This window comes from Quercus lobata, chromosome 12 (assembly GCF_001633185.2).
Source record: "Quercus lobata isolate SW786 chromosome 12, ValleyOak3.0 Primary Assembly, whole genome shotgun sequence".
NCBI lineage: Eukaryota > Viridiplantae > Streptophyta > Magnoliopsida > Fagales > Fagaceae > Quercus > Quercus lobata.
Window position 1 is genome coordinate 4,169,085 of NC_044915.1, and position 19,019 is coordinate 4,188,103.

General features: G+C 37.1%; 3 protein-coding genes across 3 annotated transcripts; all 3 read left to right on the forward strand.

Moving 5' to 3' along the window:
* The first annotated feature begins 224 nt into the window (after positions 1-224).
* Positions 225-8,010, forward strand: LOC115971067 (uncharacterized zinc finger CCHC domain-containing protein At4g19190). Its single transcript, XM_031090747.1, has 6 exons — positions 225-518; positions 609-671; positions 864-1,102; positions 4,461-4,662; positions 6,408-6,522; positions 6,621-8,010. Exons 1-6 carry the CDS (start codon positions 300-302, stop codon positions 7,544-7,546), a joined length of 1,764 nt encoding a protein of 587 aa, XP_030946607.1. The 5' UTR covers positions 225-299; the 3' UTR covers positions 7,547-8,010.
* A 766-nt stretch (positions 8,011-8,776) lies between these two features.
* Positions 8,777-15,728, forward strand: LOC115971741. Its single transcript, XM_031091767.1, has 2 exons — positions 8,777-9,140; positions 15,159-15,728. Exons 1-2 carry the CDS (start codon positions 8,880-8,882, stop codon positions 15,357-15,359), a joined length of 462 nt encoding a protein of 153 aa, XP_030947627.1. The 5' UTR covers positions 8,777-8,879; the 3' UTR covers positions 15,360-15,728.
* A 1,940-nt stretch (positions 15,729-17,668) lies between these two features.
* On the forward strand, positions 17,669-18,919 carry LOC115971888 (protein TRI1-like). The gene is made up of 2 exons (XM_031091990.1): positions 17,669-17,986; positions 18,549-18,919. The coding sequence occupies exons 1-2, from the start codon at positions 17,750-17,752 to the stop codon at positions 18,672-18,674; spliced, it is 363 nt and encodes a 120-aa protein (XP_030947850.1). The 5' UTR covers positions 17,669-17,749; the 3' UTR covers positions 18,675-18,919.
* The last annotated feature ends 100 nt before the right edge of the window (positions 18,920-19,019 follow it).

The following is a 19,019-nucleotide window of genomic DNA, read 5'->3' on the forward strand; positions in this document are numbered from 1 at the left end:
GCCTCTATGCAATGGATAGGCTCCTGCAACCATGACATGACAGAATTTGCTTAGACCGCATCAAGGGTGGGACCGTTAACAATTTTTTTTTAATTTTTTATCAACCATTAAAAAAATAAAAAAAAAGAGTAAAGGAGGTGGATAGTTGGACTGGGCTGGGGTCTAAGATGAAGGCCCAATAACGAGAGAAAGAAGATGGGTGTGTTTAGTTGAGAGGCAGGGAGTGTAGAGAGAGAATCTGGGTAGGGAGGAGAGAAGAGAGAAGAGAGAAGGTGTAAGAAAGAAAAAGGAGAAGAAAAATGGAAGGAGAAGAGGGAGGAATAAGGCTGAGCAAGAGATTTTCAGATAAAGACAAAGGTGAAGTTGATTACAAGACGAAAGCAGGAACAGCGTGGAGCCACTCTTACCTAAACCAAAAGCCATGGCATCCTCTCTCTTATCCCAACCAACGCCGCAAGTGGATCGCCGAACAGACCCACGCCAACCGCGAGCGCCGTGCCGAAGAAGTCGCTCGCGAGGCATTCATTCATCAATCCCTCCTTCCTTCTTTGGATTCAGTGTTTTTGGCCATTTTTTGTTAATTTGGGTATTTGTTTCAAAATGTGCAGTATGCTCAGGAGCAGGAATTCTTTCGGCAAACTGCTCTCATCTCCAAGAAAGAAAAAGAAAAGGTCTCTCTCTTCTCTTTCTATTTACATTACTTTTTTTTTTATATGAATAGAAATGGGGTTTCGTGGTTTCAGTTAGTTTAACTGATAAAGTTTCTGATGGTTGAGCTACGCCCAAAACTGAATGATGATGCCATAGGTTGAAATGGGGTTTTATAATTAATTAATTATTTGAATCCAATCAAATCATCACAGGTGGAGATGATGAAAGCTGTTAGCTTCATGTATGTTCGGCCACCCGGTTACAACCCAGAAAGTGCAAAAGCTGCAGAGCTTGCTGATGCTGATGATGACAAAACCGAACACCAGCCACCTGAATCTGTGCCCATTAGAGATCGTTCTGGTGAAGAAAAGAAGAAACCGAGGCCAAAGGATGTTTTTGGCCGGCATTTACCAACTGAAGAGGAATTTGAAGTTTTGAAAAATGCTCCTCGGTATGTTTCATTGTGCCTCCTCATTCATGACATTAACTGACATGATGTCGTTTGCCATTACGTCGACACGCGTTTTGCTATTTCATTCAGTGATGTGCTTTATTGCTGCTTACAGTCATGAACTTGTGTCAATATAAGTGGAATTAACTTAACTGCCATTGTTTCAGTGTTATGGTATGAGTTACAATGGACTTTCTGCATAAATTGTAGTGATAAGAGTTTAAATCAGTATTGCAGGATTATTTGATGTTCTTAGCTGATTGAGTGGTGGTCTATAATGATTTCTCTAGATATTAGGATCTTTTGACTGAAAAGTTTGATTGGAAGTGTTTATAAGCTCTTAACAAAGGTTTTGGGAACATATTAAAAAGGGTTCCAGGGAAATTGGTGTCAGATTCTCATAATGCTTTTATTGGACAGTGACAGATTTTTTTAATTTAGTTCTCATAGCTAATGAGTGCCTCAACAGTAGGATTAATGGTTAAGCACTAGTTTGGAAACTAGATACTAAGAAATCTTATGACCATGTGAACTGGGACTGTATCTATATGCAGGGTAGATTTAGTTTCGGCCAGAATTGGAAAAAAATGATATTTTTTTTCCCCTATCTTGCATTTCAATGGTTAGATTTTCATTTTTGGCTGGGGGCACTCCATTTAGCTTTAGTAGCTCTAGAGGGTTTGCAGCAAGGAGTTTTTTATTTTTATTTTTTATTTTTTTTAAGTAAAGTAATTCTTATTAATATTAAAAATAGTCACCCAAGCAAGGAGAGCTTCTTTCACCATGATTATTTATTCTTGTTATGGAGATCATAAATAGAGTGTGAACTAAATCTGTAGAGGGTGGTTGTCTTTCTAGTTTTTGAGTTGGGAGTGATTCTAGAGGAATTGTGACAGTCTCCCATTTGTTGTTCGCGGATGACACTGTTATTTTTGGTGATGCTGATGCTGAACTCCTTTCTTATATCAGGTCTGTTATTTTGTACTTCAAAGCGGTGTTGTGTTTGAGAGTGAATTTGTCCCAGTGGGATGTTGGAGAGACTGAGGAGCTGACAGGTCTTTCTGTTGTAAAGTAGGGTTTATCATAAACAATACAAAAGTATACATACTTTTGTAATTCTTCCATGTTTTGGGAACTTTCCTACAGGCTTTTTAGAAATATGGAGAGTATTTCTCTTAATTTTATATATATAAGTACTAAAGTTTATTAAAAGAAAGAAAAGTGTGAGCCTTATTTCACGGGAAGTATACAAGAGCTACACAACAGCTTAAATCCTAAAGTTACAATGATTAAAACCTCCAAAAAAGAAAAACAATTATCTCCTCTAACTATCTTTGTCCAATCAAAAAGCAATCTAAGAAAAAATAACAATTGGAGCAATGGTTATGGCGGTTTGGGGTTGAGGAGACTCGTCTTTGGAGGAGGGTGGTAGCTCTGAAGTTTGGGGAAGAGTGGGGGGGTTGGTCTTCCAAACTGGGCAGGGGTGTTCATGGGTGTGGTTTATGGAGAAGTATCCGAAAAGGTTGGGAGGTGTTTAGCAAACACATCCGGTTTGAGGTAGGGGTGGGGGATAGAGTGAAGTTTTGGACGGACTAGTGGTGTGGGGACTCACCACTCCATCTATCCTTCTCGGTAGTGTATGGGATTGCTACCAATAGAGAGGCATTTGTGGCCTCATCTCTCGAACGGCTGGGGACCGAGGCTCAGAGAAGCTGGAAGGTTCTTTTACTTAGAAATCCAAATGACTGGGAGACAGGTGTTGTGGATGAATTCCTTCAAACCCTGGGTTCTAATTTACCTCATTCTGAGCAAGGAGACCGTATGATTTGGAAATTGTCGAAGAAGGGGGGTTTTGACATCCGCTCGTTCTACGATAAGCTCCGAAGTTCCCTGCCTATTATCTTTCCTTGGAAAGGTATTTGGAAGGCTAAGGCTTCTACACATGCCTCTTTCTTTGTTTGGACTGCAACTTGGGAGAAGATTCTTACAGGGGATATTCTACGGTGTAGAGGCTTTGATTTTGTTGATTGGTGCATTTTATGCCGTTGTAATGGGGAGATGGTGAATCATTTGCTTCTCCATTGTGAAAAAGCTTATCAATTGTGGAGCTTGGTTTTTAGATCTTTTGGGATTTCTTGGGTCTTGCCAAGATCGGTTGCAGATACGCTTTTCGGTTGGTGGAATCAGTTTGGAAAGCACTCTTCTAGCGTTTGGAATCTAGCTCCGTTGTGCCTAATGTGGTGTATTTGGAGGGAGCGAAATTGGCGTACTTTTGAGGATAGGGACAAATCCGATTACCAGTTGCTCGCTTATTTTAGTGGCTCTCTTTTTGATTGGTCTAGGGCTTGGGGACTCACCTCTAGTGATTCTATCCCTATGTTCCTTAGTTCTCTTCTTTGTAATTAGTTCTTTGTTGTTTCCGTTTGTTTTCTTGTTTTTTCTTTTTCTTCTCTCTTTTTGTTTGTTTCATTCTCTGTATTCTCTGTTCTGCCTTATGTTTTCATGAGGTAGCTTCTTGAATATATATCTTTCTTACTTATCAAAAAAAAAAAGAATAATTTTATTAAAAGAAGAATACTCCCTGCAGAGGGGGCAGGAAGTAGCCAAAGAACCTAGAATTGCACTCCTTCTAAATGCACCACATAAGACAAAGGGGAATAGCATTCCATACCTTCATGCTTTGATGGCCCTTGAACCCACCTCCTCAACAAGCCAGAGGATTTTTCTCTGAGTAAGGAATGACTCTAGAAAAACCAAATAAGGAGAAAAACATAGACCATAGGTCCCTTGCAATAGCTCAATGTAAAATATAACAATACACAAATAATGTTGTGCAACTTTTAAAGTTGGGTACATTTGCAGCATGCAGCATGGATTTCTCTACAATTGAGTTTTCTGTGGTGGTAACTGGTAAGTAATCGTAAACTTCTATGTTGATTTTTAACTCTGCAGTTTTTAAAGATTTTCTGATTTTAATTCCCCTCCACATGAAATCGAGTATTTTTACATGGTTGAAAGGAATCCTTAGCTTTTATTTAGTTGCTTTATTTAAAAGGGAGGCTTGAATATGTAGTCGTCTATTTTGAGTGTGTTGAAAGTGCTTGTGGTAGGTATATTATACATTACAACTTTTAGGTCATAATATTATAAGCCTTCTTGAAGCTTCTGTTGTTCATCCTTTAGAAATGAAATATCAAGCGAAATGAACTCTTTCTTTGTGCTCCCTTCTGGTTATGTACAAACAAGTCGTCTTTGAATTGCTATCATTTTTGCAGTTGTTTTTAGTATAGCATATATGCTGTTGTGATTGGTGAACACTGATTTAGATGTCAATTTTATCCATGATTAATTTTTCCAGGTTGGAGACTGGAGTTGCTGGAAGGGTGAAACCATTTGGAGTTGAAGTGCGCAATGTGAAATGTCTAAGATGTGGAACTTATGGTCATCAAAGTGGTGATCGTGAATGTCCATTGAAAGATGCTATAATGCCTAACGAAGAGAGTCGATTGAAAAGAGATGACCCCTTAAATGCCATCATTGCCCAAACAGATCCCAGTGAGGTCAGTCATATTATCCCATTGCTAGTCTTGAAACTCTGATTAGCGATTGTTAGTAGTCAATTTTTCCTTGTTGCTTACAGAAGTCTACTTATCATTGTTTACTTAGTCAGTGAATGTGTAAGATTCTGTTGGTTGTTTAGGCATTTTTTCTTTTTACTTGATTTGTGTATGACCTTTTCTAGGTATCAATGTTATGACTAGGGACACATTAGCCATGTCTGCATGATATCTCAAAAGGACATGTAACAATTAGGATTCCCATACCCATTTGTATGTTTAAATCAATTTAGTAGACACTTGATGTGGAACTTAGCATATGCTCACCGTGATGGGGTGTGAAGGATTCATACATGAAATTCCTAGATCTATGTGATGCAAAAATAGAGAAAAATGTGTTAAAGAAAACAATAATACAATACAATATTTACGTGGTTCGGAAATTTTCCTACAGCAATAATTTCACTTTTCAAGGAAAAATACAAGATGCGGCAATACAATTTTTACAAACAATGGTATTTACATCTTGCACTGCGGATTCAGAATGGGCCAAGCCTCCGCTTCATGAACTAAGCCTTAGAAAATCTCCCATTAAAAACATTAGCACTTTTATATCGGACCGGGTTATAATCTGGATCAAACACAATTAGGCTTTACATAGCCCAACAGTGTAACACAATCTACACATTATATAGTGCATCTCTGCTCTCTTACCCTTTCCTATTATGCTAACCTATCTTGATATTTGCTACCTTTGCATATTCGTAATCCATCATTTTGTTTTTATTTATTTTTAATGATATCCCTCACGAACCCTTTGTTGGATATAGACTCGACTAACTAACCCTTAATCCCAATTTGTTTGGATAGCTAATTGGATCCTTTTTCAACGAGGGTTGGCAATGCTAATGGGATTTAACTCAAATGGCACCACCCCCTCTTGTGAGTGCAAGGCGGAGGTGAGGTTGTTGGTTCAAGGCTCACCGGGTGTGTGTGTGTAATTATCAAGAAAAAATACGTTTGGTCACATGTACCTTTCCCCCCCCCCCCCCCCCTAGAGTTATTTTGCTCTATTTAAGGTCATACTCTTTGTCATCTCTCTATCTATGATATCCTTCTTCTCAACTTTATTCCAAGTAATTTTTAACCTCATAGACCTTTTCACTCAAAGTTTAATTAAATAAACTTTATTTACTGGTAAATTTCATTGGCCTTCAAGCCACATATGAAATCATTTTAGATTACTCGGTGAACAAAGTTTGGCTTCAAACTTAGGCTATAACCAACTATAGGAAGATGACATGTGTCCCTCTCATGTGCAACGCACATGATTTACAAAACCACACTTGAGTGATTGTAATCATTTTAAATGAGTCACGTGCATTGCACATGATAGGGACACATATCATCTTCCTATTATTGGTTGTAGCCAAACTTTGTCCCTACTTAATTTGTTTATTTTATTTATTTTTTTCCTCATGGGTGCCACTCCCACCCTTGAATATAAATCTTCATTCCTTGTTTTGGTGAGAGATGTACTCATTTTGCACCTGTAATTATTGTTTGCAAAATTGTATATTGTTTCAGAATCAAATCAGTAAAGGTCATTTTGAATCTTTTTTTACTTAAAAGACTTTTGTCTGAAATGATCACCCTGGAAGCAGGCATCCTTATTCACTTGCTTTGTAAAAATGTCTTGCGGTCAGAGCTAACATCAATTGTCTCCTGTTCTTTGGCTTATATCACAGCCTCTAAAGTGGGAGCTCAAGCAAAAACCGGGAATTAGTCCTCCTCGTGGAGGATTCAAACCAGATGATCCTAACCAGCAAATAGTTGCTGAGGACATATTTGATGAGTATGGAGGTACATGGTTTTTCTATTCCAGTAATTTCTATGACAATTTTTATCTTTTTTATATTTGGATGCTGGTGTGATGACTGTCATCCCCATCCATTTTGTAGGGTTCCTCGGTGGGGGTGATATCCCCCAGTTGCTGTCGAACTTCTCTAGCAAACCCAAGAAGTCCAAAAAGAAGCATAAGCAAAAGAAGCAGCAGTCACCATCTGTTAGAGAATCTAAAGACACATATGAAAATGAGTTTTCTGAGGATGTGGAGAGGAGGACAAAGAATAAAAAACATAGGGTGAAGGAAAAAAGGCGAAATAGTTCTGAATCAAGTTCATCAGACAGGTCAGAGTTTGATAGACCCAAACAGAGCAGACACAAGCATTCTTATTTATCTGAAGATTCGGATGCTGACAGAAATTGTAGAAGTAAAAAGAGCAGAGACAAGCATCCTTACTCATCTGAAGATTCTGACTTTGATAGGAGTCATAGAAGTGACAAGAGTAGACACAAGCGTTCTTGTTTTTCTGAATATTCCAACCTTGAGAGGCATCATAGAAATGACAAGAGCATACACAAGGGTTCATATTTATCTGAAGATTCCGACCTTGAGAGGCATCATGGAATTGACAAGAGCAGACACAAGCATTCCTATTCATCTGATGATGCTGACCCAGAGAAGCATCATAGAGGTGACAAGAGTAGACACAAGCTTACACATTCATCTAAAGATTCTGATTCTGAGAGGCATCATAGAAGTAAAAGGAGCAGGCAAAAGCAGTCTTATTCATCTGACGATTCTGACCCTGAGAAGCATCGTCGAAGCAAAAGGAGCGGGCAAAAGCAGTCTTATTCATCCGAAGATTCTGACCCTGGGAAGCATTGTAGAAGCAAAAGAAGCAGGCAAAAGCAATCATATTCATCCGAAGATTCTGACCCTAGGAGATATCATAGAATTGACAAGAGCAGAAACAAGAGTTCTCTTTCACATTCAATTGAAGATTCTGATAAAGGGCATCATAGAAGTAAATATCATCGTTAATAGCAGCACGATCACTGTCATCAGTCTAATCCTTCAGCAGAATGAGATTCCAAAATTCCTTTATATAATGAGCGGGCTGGATTAGTTCTATCTCATTGCAAATTAACAATCTTTGCCATCAAAAGCAAAAACTATTGTAAAGGAATCAATTCTTTTGGGTTGTTTTGTATGGAATGAGAAGGCTGGATAAGTTCAGATGGGGGGAGATAAGAGAGGAGAGGGGAAGGGTGGCAGAATAATCTCTGCTGGAAACATATTGTAAAGGAATCAACTCTCTTGGATTGTTTTGTATGGATCAAGGATGCTGATTATTTATGTTACTATAAGATGCTTGGTTCCTGTCAAACCTTATTGTCTTACATTTGGATTGTTAAATCCGTTAGTCATGTTGCCCTCATTGTAGGGACATCAGTTCATCATTTACCTAGTGTTCCACGTTAGTAATAATACTTGAATGAGCTTCTTTTTGTGTGTGTGTTTTGCTTGGGATTTCTTCATGGATTGTAAATGGGGCTAGGTTTGGCTTGTGAATGTGTAGACCTTAATTTCATACATGTAGAATTAGTGCTTGAATGAGGTAATTTTGACTTTTGAGTATCTTGACATGTTCTTTTCAATTAGTTCTGTGTCTCTATTTGCGATTTTAGTTTTCTTTATTTGTGATTTTAGTTTTTCATAATACCATCATTCTTGTTGGTAATTTTGATGAGAGGATTATATTGAAAACAATATTAATATTTATGGAAATAAAGAGGATTATATTGAAAACGATATTTAATATTAGGAGCTAAAATAAAAACATTCCAAACATTAAGTTGGTTAAATTTTAATCTTTAAAAAAAAAAAAAAAGAAAAAAAAAAAGAAGACTAGAGTATTCTTTTTTGGCCTTTAAAGTTTGAGTTTTTTTTTTTTTTTTTGGGCTTTTATGTTTTCAAAATTTTCTTTTTTGCTCTTCATGCTTAATTCTATTTTAGTATTGTTCATGTCATCTTTTTTTTTGTTAGTAATTTGACAATTAAGTACTATTCAATTTTAACTATTTTATAAAATATAACTAAATTATGTAAAATTCCTGAGAAAAAAAAAAATTGAATAAAACAGGATTAGGCTAAAATAAAAATTTTGAAACGTAAATGATTAAATTAAAAATAATCCTAAACTATAAGACCCAAAATGCATTTTAATATTTAAAAAAAAAAAAAAAAGACTAAAGATAATAAAGAAAAGAAAAAAAGAATTCTCTAGAGGAATGATGGTACAGAGTAAGGACACATCAAAGGGGCGTGAATCGTGAGTGTGAACAAGTAAAGTAGGTGGTGAAAACGAAAAAGGATGGGCAAGGCGATGGCTATGGCTATGGCTATGGCGATGAGGAGCGTGGGTACAGTTTTTAGAATAGTTGGAAGCAGAAGCATGAGCACCAAAGTCCCTCATTCTCACTATTCCAATCGTCCCATTCCCAAAGGGGTACTCAAAGCCATCAGACCTTCTTCTTCTTCTTCTGAGTTCCGCAAGTTCCTCAACATTCCTGGCACCTCTCGCTCTGAAAACGCCTTGTTGATCTCCAAGTTCCTCAAGCTCTACACTGCCCAGGTCTCTCTCTCTCTCTCTCTGGAACAATGACTTTTCTGTTAGTAATTTGATTTTTCTTCATATGCCTTGCAACTGTTCGATGAAATTCCCCTTACAAACCGTCTGCAATAATTTATTCACAACTCATTAAGTATCATTTAAATTAACGTCCATTTTCATTTTTCTTACTCTCCTCCATTCAAATGAATTGGGTTTTCCATTGAGTATAGTAATTTAAATTTTCTTCATATGCCTTGCGACTGTTTGATGAAATTTCCCTTACAAACTGTCCGCAATCATTCACTCACAATTCATTAATTACCGTTCAATATTCTTTTTTCTTTACTCTTCTCCATTGAAATGAATTGGGTTTTTTTTTTAGTTTTCATAAATGATGTCACTTTTCCAACACTACGATAGATTTTGATCCGTAGCTTTTGTGTTAGTGCTGCCTATGTTTATGTCCTATGTTATGGTTGTGCAACCAGGTTGCACAGCGTTTGTGTGTTAAACAATTAAGCATGTGGGAATTAACTAGTTGGTCAGAGGGTTGGTAGTTAGTTAGCCAAGTTGTTAGCCAATCTTGGCCTTTGTATGTCAAGGTACTCGACTAGTATAAAAAGCTGGAATGTAATTGTAATCATTCATTCAGAATGTTAACCAAATTATTTTCCTAACTCTTTTCTTTTCTCTCAATTCTCCCTCTCTTCTCCTTGAGGTCTGGCTACCTTGAATTAGTCATACAAATTTCTAACCACAAGCAATTAGGTTCTTAACAACTGATATTAGAGCAGTGAGATTATGCCATGGCTGAAGGAACTCAAGTTGCACAGATGAATGAAGCCATCATTGACCTGAGACAAACTCAGGATCATCATACTAGAACCCTGAAGGTCCTAACTCAGCAAGTAGGCCAGATCAATGAGGCCATGAAGAGTCTAATTGAAGCACAAGAAAGGAGACAAGAACCAGCTTGAGGGCAAGGACCTGCAATGGATATATATATACTCCCTCCGCCCCAAATATTTAGTCATCTATTCTGTTGTTAATAAATAAATTTCCTAACTTTCCCTTTATTTTAATTAAAAAAAACTAATGCCCCTCTTTTATTAGAGTTGAATTCAATTAGGCTAGTTTTGGAATCTCGTACCTTTTTATTTAAAAGACACTGCATTAATGATATTCCTTTAAAAATTTGGATTTTCTATAAATGACAAATAATATGGGACGGAAGGAGTATATATACATACACACACACTAATATTTTAACACCTATGGTGTTGGGTGACATAGGTCAGCATCTGCTTGGGATGTTATTCCGCATTTTATTATGTAGAACATATGGTGAGAACGGAATAACAGAATCTTCAAAGGGGAGGAGCGTTCTATCATCAAGTTGAAGCACATTTTCCTTATTTCTTGTTTGAATGGAGGACTGCTTTGAGTGGTCTTGACATGCCTCTGTTTTAGATTTTGTAGATTTATGTAATTTTGGGTAGACTTTTGCTTTCCTTGTACACATCCTGTGTACCAAGGAATTTGATTCTTTTCTTGTTTTTTTCAATAAAGTTTTTATTAACCGATCAAAAAAAAAGTTCCTTGAAGGCCTTGAGGAGCTTTTTAGGTCTCACAGGATACTATAGGAAATTCATAAGAGGTTTTGGGCAAATTGTAGCCCCATTGACAGCTCTACTAAAGAAGAATGCTTCCATGTGGAGAGATCAAGCATAAGAGCCCTTCAACAAACTCAAGGAAGTTTTGTCTATTAATCCTGCTAGCCTTGCTATATTTCATCAAGGCATTCACCAGCAGCCTTCATGCAGGGGCAGAGGCTTATAGCTCCTTGAGGATTGGGTGTACTCAAGGTTTCAGCCATACAGGCAAAAATCTTTGGGCCTAAGAGGGCATTTGAATTTGTCCCCTAGGTTCTTTGGTTCTTTCTAGTTAATCCAAAGAATTGGAGAGGTAGCCTACAAGTTGGATCTGCCCCCCAATTCACGGATTCATCTTGTGTTTCATTTTTTCTTTTTTGATAGGTAAGAATAATTTTTTTGAAAAGAGACTACTTCATGACGAAAGACGTGAAGTACCCTTAAGAATTACAATCGGAAAAAAATATTTACATATGAATTGACTTTATGAAGTTTTGAACAAAAATAAGACCCAAAGCAAAGGACCACTCATAAAGAGAACTAATGAAAGATACTAGCAATTGAGTTGATGTGGAGTGACATTCACTCCACATCTTCAAAGTATGTTGATTTGTTTCCCTCTAGATAGCCCATAAGCCATAGCACACATAAAGGAACAAGGTTCCAAACAGCTGAAAAAAGATTAGATCCCCTAATCTGCCATCCACATAATGAATCAAGAACCTTTTCCAGTAATACCCATTGAATCCCAAACGTTTGAAAAACATGACTCCATAAGTCAAAAGCCACACTGCAATGTATCAAAAGGTGGACCTTAGTCTCCCCATTGCATCGACACATACAACACCAACTCACCATTGCATAACCCCTCTTAATAAGGTTATCACAAGAATTTTCCCCTAAGCCGCTGTCCACACAACAAAAGGAAACTCTATGAGGAGCCTTAACCCTCCATATGGCTTTCCAAGGGAAAGACATAGAAGATGAACCCCGAAGGTCTCATAAAAAGATCTCACAGTGAAATCCCCATTTCTCCTTAGTTTACATCTCATCTGATCTTCCCCTTCCCTAGTGGGAATATAAGATTCTAGCAAATGGAGGAATGAATCCACCCCATAAATCTCCTAGTCATTAAAATTTCTCATGAATCCCGCACTCAAATTCCTCTTCCCCCACCTCTTGTCTCTCCAACAAAGATTCCATAGATGCATCCTTATCCAATGCAGTTTCAAATAGCACCTCCCGTGTTTCATGTGTCATGCCTCAAGCCTGAGTTGGGCCAACACAACCCCTATACCCACACTACCTCCCATTGTCAAAGAAGGAGATCTGTCAACTGAGCTTATTGCCATCTTGCAAAGGAGAATGATCAAGCTTGGAAAAGAGGCTGCAATTGAGTTGTTAGTTCAATGGCAAGGTGTTTCTAAAGAAGATGATACCTAGGAATTGCTCCACAAATTGGGGCTTTAATTCCCTCACCTTGTGGGCTATGTGCTTGGAAGGGGAGGGGTATGTTAAGCATCTAGAGCAAGACTAACACATGTGCTGCTTATGTCCTAGTTACGTTGTGCAACCAGGTTGTTTTATAAGAGCATGTGTGTGAAGAGATTAGCTATGCCAAGCATAAAAATTCTAGCATTTGATTAAATAATTATGCATGTGTTTTAAACAATTAAGCATGTGTAAATTAACTAGTTGGTTAAGGGCTGCTAGTTACTGCTTAGTTGGCAATTAGTTAGCCAAGTTGCTAGCCAGTCTTGGCCCTTGTGTGTCAAGACACTTGACTAAGCCTTAGTATAAAAGCTGGAGTGTAATTGTAATCATTCATTCAGAATATTACGCAAAGTCTTTTCCTAACTTCTTATCTTTCTCTCAATTCTTCCTCTTTTCTCTTGTAAGCCTGGCTACCTTGAATTAGCCACACAAATTTCTAACTACAAGCAATTAGGTCCTTAACATTATGCCTGTGTGACGTAGGACAAGGGGGAACAAACAAAATCTGATTTAGAACTGTTGGGGCAGATCTGGTAGCACTTGAGCTTTGAGGGTTTAGGGTTAGGTTTTGGTGGGGAAAAGGCTGGAAAATAAGAGGGATAATAGGGTTTCCAAAGGGTACAAGGATTAGTAGGGTTTGGGAATGAAACAAAGGAGAGCTGTGAACAGAGATACGTGAGCAGTAAATCACACCTAGACTCCTAAGCTGGGATGCACGGACGCGGCGCCAGAGGAGCCGCACCCGCGTCCGACGCGGCGACGTGTGAGGGACGCCGCTGACCGCGTGTCGGTGCCGCGTCGGGCCGCGTCCTGCCGTGTCCTGCGGAAACGCCGAAATTCAAAAAAAAAAAAAGTGCAGAATCCTCTTCTCTTTCTCTCTCTGTCTTGTTTTCCTGCCTCTACTCAGTCTAGATGTTGCCTAAACTAGTTTAAGAAAACTAAAGAAGGGTTAAAAAAAGAAAAGGTATGAAGTGGGAAGGGGAGTGACGGAAGAAACAAAGGTTAAGGTAGAAGACGAAAGAAGAAAAAACATGTAGAAGTGATAGGCTGACTTGGTGTAGAGATTTTTTTTTTAAATGTGTGGTGTAGATTAAGCTTTGGAAAATGGAAGCCTTGGGGAAATAAAATAAAAAATAAAAAAAAGGTAAAGTTGATATTCTGATGAGACCGTGACTTGTTGGCACTGGAGTGGCAGGTGAATGGAGAGAATAAAAAAAAAAAAGATTAATCTTGTGGGTTTTATTTAATTTGTGAAAATCATGTTTTAGTTATTATCTACTATTACTCTTAAATTTGGTATATGTGTAAATAATGTGAAAAAATATGCCTAGTAATATATTAAAAATATAAATAAAAATATTTTTATTAATTTTTTAATCGTCGAGTCCTGCCGCACCCGCACCCACCTTTTTCAAAAATTGCCGAGTCCCGCACCCGCACCCGCACCCGCACTCGAGTCCCGAAACGCACCCGTGCTTCCTAGCTCCTAAGCATCACACCTAGGGTTCCTTGGCATCACACCTCGAAGAAGGTTGCATCACACAAACCATAAAGAAAGTTTCATATCTCTTAAATTTTGAAAACATTAATCTTCTCAATAGAAAGCATTACAACTCTTTTTTTTTTTTTTTGGGGGTAATTATTACAACTCTTTAAATAGAAGTCTAATATCTATTCCTAATTGAACTGGGATTTCTTAAAACGCTAATAAGACTATTTGCCACTAAGCCCAACTAAATAGCCAAACTTAAATAAAACACAAAAGAAGTTCTAATGAACTGTTTGCACAGCCCATTCTAGAATATTATGAAATTACAAAATTGCCCTTGATACATAAAATCAAATAAAATATAATGAATATGTTTTCCCATTGCCTCCTGCATCACTATGTTGTCATAAAACTTTAACACTTTGTATTTTATTTTTTCCCATTGACTGAGTTTATTTGAGATACAAATACATATGGCCAATCCTAATTAGATGAAGAGTATCCTCAATGTTGACCTGAGTTTAATTGGGACTAATGCCAATGAGGCTCTGTCTCAAATGGCATGTCCTCCTATTTTAAAGTGAAAGGTGGAGGATGAAGTTGTGGGTTCAAGACCTACCGGATGTGTGTAATTATTTTTAAAAATATATATTAATTGGGACCAAGGTTAAGGAGTGAGTTGGATATCAGCTTCATATGTGCCCAAGCTATCATGGGATTAAAGTACTCCTTTTTGGATGGGCTTGGGGCTCAGGCTATAGGGCTTTTATCCATTCCCTGTCTCAACTTACATAACAAAAAAGGTGAGAGAATCAATTTCATTTACGATGTTTTTACTTCATTTGCAGCTGTTTACTTTTTTCCTTTCTCTACATGTTCAGTGATATTGTGATCTGGAATCTTCTCGATTTGCATTTTCTAACATGGTAAATAGGCATTTAGTGATGTTGTAATGTGGAATCTTCTTGATTTGCAACGTATAACATGGTTAATAGGCATTCAGTCGCTACACTTTCTGTTTGGGATCAATCTTGTTAGTTGTTATAACCTCCTAATTCCAGTGACCAACTTGTCAACTGACAGAACACATAAAGCAATCATTACAAAATAAATAAACAAATAATTACCATAAAAGAAAATTCAGAACAAGTGATGAGGTTTTTGTTTATGAAGTCCCTGAACAGCATTGCCAAATGGTGATTGTCTAAACCAAATTAAAGATTTGTTTGAACATGTAGTTGACCCATTGTTTTCCTTGTTATCTTTGCTGAATGGTGAAAAGGCTTGCATCCCATACCATTTTAGTCTATTCTTCTACGAGTAACACATTATTATTTATTTATTTATTAAAACAATGAATTTGATTGTCTTTGGTGGCTTGACATAGCTATTTTACCTATGTAGAGCCCTGGGATAAAAAAGGACAAAATTTGGGAGGATAACTTGAATAAATTATTACATGGGAAAGACAGAGCTGGGTTACCAGAGATTGCTAAATTGCTGTCTCCACAATTCAACCAACAAGGAGGCATGAACTCAGAGTCAAAAACTGATGACAACAAACACCAAAGGGGCTCAAAAGCAAAAGGAAGGAAGAAGAAGTAGGACACTATTCCAGCATTTTCTGCATGGACTCAAAGAGTTGAATCTTTTGAATGCTTATTTTCCTATCCAGATTCTTGTCTATTGCATTTGAACATTGGTTACAATCCCCTTTCTTGAGTATCTTTATTCAATTCCATAATATTAACTGGCACATGTTTTATGTACACCAGTTTATGTGGCAGATGTAGGATAATCGTTTAAGGTAATCCTGTGGAGATGCTTAGAATTCTTAGCCAGGTTAAGTTGAGAACTCCAAGAGCTTGGGCTATAAATTTTTACTTGCTGAGTTTATGGCATTAGAGGTTGGACCTTGATGCAACAACGAGTGTCTTCTGCCTATACAATGTGTAGCAGGTTTATGTTTGGGAATCTTCATTTTCAAAAATTGAGGGTAAGGTTGTCTACCAACTACATCTTCTAGACCTTGCAAAAGCAGGGTCCTAGAGCACTGTGTACAACCTTTGAGTTCATGACATTACTTGGTTGACATAGTTCGATTATGGATATAATTATTCTTTGTGAAAAGATTTTTTTTGTTTTTGTGTTTTCAATCTTCTTGCCAAAGATGCAATTTTATCTTATTTTCCCTTTCTTATGGTCCGTTTGGATTAAGGGGGAGAGAGGGGCAGTAGAGGAAAGTGAGTAGAGTTGGCATATTTTCAGCCAGCTCTACTCTATACCTCTACAGTCCCCTTCCCTCTCTCTTTAATTCAAACAGACCATTATAGTCTTGTACCTCTTTTTTGGATAAATGGATTCAAATGTCATTAAAACCAGTGGTAATAGGCTAATAGCTATACCCGACCCTCTGAACATCTCCTATCTTTGTAGTTTGCACTTGTGGAAGCCTCTGTTTGTAGTGCTCTCAAAATGCATGTGCTGTATATATTGGGAAAAAATATTTAAAAAAAGAAAAATAAAATAAATTTAAAAAAGGCCATCTCCATTGGCTTTATATGCGTGCGAGAACCTTCATAATGACCAAGGTTGATGAACAATTTGTTTAGCAAAAAAAGGTTGATGGGCAGTTTTAAGGATTTGTTTAATGAAACCATTTAGTGATCTTAACAAGTCCAATGACATAAGTGAAAGTAAAGTTGCATTTATTATAACTTGTCACGGTACTTTGGAAAGTTGTGTTTTTAACATTATTTATCAGTAATTGTATGACTTTTATATATATATATATATATATATATAGCTTCCATACTTTTGTTGGTTATATTAAGTTACTATCAACTCTAATAGTCTCGCGTTTTTTAATGAATGGGTGAAGAGACATGGTACACAAATTTTCTAATAAATCTCAAAGTGATTATAGAAGATTCAACCAAATATATATATATATATATATATGGAACTTTGATACTTTTTATTTTTTTTTAATATATTATAGAAGAAAGACCTTGCATTTCAATTAAGGGAGGTTGTTCAAATCAGCCTAGAGTACATTAATAATATCTTGTAGTACGTCTTCCATCTAGACATGTAAAAGAGGGGAAGAAACTGCTCGTCTTGCAATTGGTTATATGAAGTTGCTAGCAACTTAAATAATATGAGTTTTATCATGAAAGGAGTGAAGCATGGTAGACAGATTTTAACCTAATAGACATTGAGAATGAAAAATCTTAATTTAGCCCTAGTCAACTTGAAGATTTGCTCAGTAGACTTTGATTGGTAAGTTAGTAGACTAGTGGAAGAAAAAAAAGTGAAAAATGGAGAGTGACAACTCCAAAGTTTGTATACCTAATTCAATGGATAAAAAGGGTATTTATAGGTGTGTGAGGAGCTGATTTTGGGCCTTTGGACTAGAAAACTCATTCTTCAAGATTTGTCAGCTAGTCGTCCCTTCAATTGTGATGGTATATTGTGGGGCACAATAAATGTTGATATGAAAGGAGTTAGAGAAAACTGTTTTTAAGGATAATTTTAATTATAATGGACAAACAATTGAGGTAATGAATCTGTAAGTAAATAACCAAGTCAATCAAACTTATTCCGCTTGCCCAAAATAAGAAAAGAAAAGAAATCATGGTTATCATGTTAGAATCCCATGGTTTTTGATACTTGAAATCGGAAAAAGAGAATGAATAGGAAGCAGGAATGATTGCATTTTTTTTTTTCAATTTGCATTATTAGTATTAATTATTATCAAGGAAAATTAATAATGGAGAAAAATATTTTTAAAAAGAAAGAAAAAAAAGGTGGCTGAAGAAGTACCCTGAAGAAGGTCGGGTTTGGTCTGGGCCTGAGTCATGCGGGCCCAGCTCAAATTTTAAATTTAAATTGAAATGAACGATACTTGTCTCTGTGGAGAGAGAGAGAGAGAGAGAGAGAGGGTTTAGGGTTTTAGAAAGAAAGGAGCAGTGGGCAGTGACAGTCTCAGAGAAATGGCATCTTCATCATCGCGTTGGAGGGCAGTGTTTGGGGGAACGACGACGCTTATGAGCGCCGCAAAAGAAAAAGCAAAGACGACGACGACTACCAAAGCTCGTTCCAACATCGGCATTCAGAAGGTGCTTCAGATCTCTCCTCAACTCGGCAAATTCCTCGACGGCGCCACCGAGTCCTCTCGCACCCACGCCGTCAAGAAGGTCTGGGAACACGTCAAGCTCCACCACCTCCAGGTCTCTCCATCTCCCTTTTCTATAATCATCTAATCATTTACATGTTATGGGTTTTTAATTTTTTAGACTCTTTTTCTATTGATTGTTCAAATCTTTATCTTTAACAAGTAATAATGATAAACTTGTGGAAATAAGATAAACCCATATAAATTATTTTAGTAAATGGCCATTGTTTACTTTGTTCTAACAGTTTCTCCCTCCCTATTGATGTTTGTGATGCTTGGAGGAAAGACTCTGTGTATGCTCTTTTTAATAAAGACTCTGTTTAGGTTCATGAATGGTTGGAACATAATTTGAGAAGATCCGTGAGCTCGGCCAACACACAGAGGAACTCTTAAGCTGTTAAATTGTCTCACTTTATAATGATTCACAGATATACACTTCACTTGTCTCTACTTCTGCTTATCAGTGGCTTTGTATTTTAGATTTGTCTCTAGTGTTGATTGTCCCAATTTTAGCAGTTCTTTTGCTATCGCCATGGCCTAGAACATTTGTTTCTTGTCGATTCTTTAGTGTTTGTTATTGTCATATCTAATGCATGACAAGCTATGGTGTTTTGCAGAACCCTGCAAACAGAAAGGAAATCTTTTGTGATGAGAAGCTGAAGTCCATTTTCGATGGGAAAGAGAAGGTTCAGTTCCAAGAAATCGCCAAGTTCCTGTCCAACCATTTTGTGAAGTCCAGTTAATGCTTGCCCTTCTGATGCTCTCTATATCATTGTCTAGTAGTGACTTGAAAGATCTTTTTGTTTCTTCATTTTGCTAACCTGTTGAGCTCTGTTTAGAAAACCCAGTTTGACCTACAATTGGGGAAATGATGTGGGAAAATGTGTGATAGGTCTTGTATGTAAAGGAATCTTGGGTTCACTCTGGTGGCATTTTGGTTGGTTAACCATGAAAGCTCTATGAATGGAAAAAACTTTATTTGTTCTTCTCTACTATCTTTGGACTGATATTGTGTGATGCCGGATTAACTTGTCACTAGAATTGTTTATATACATTGTTTAAGGATACTTCACATTTAACTCAGAATC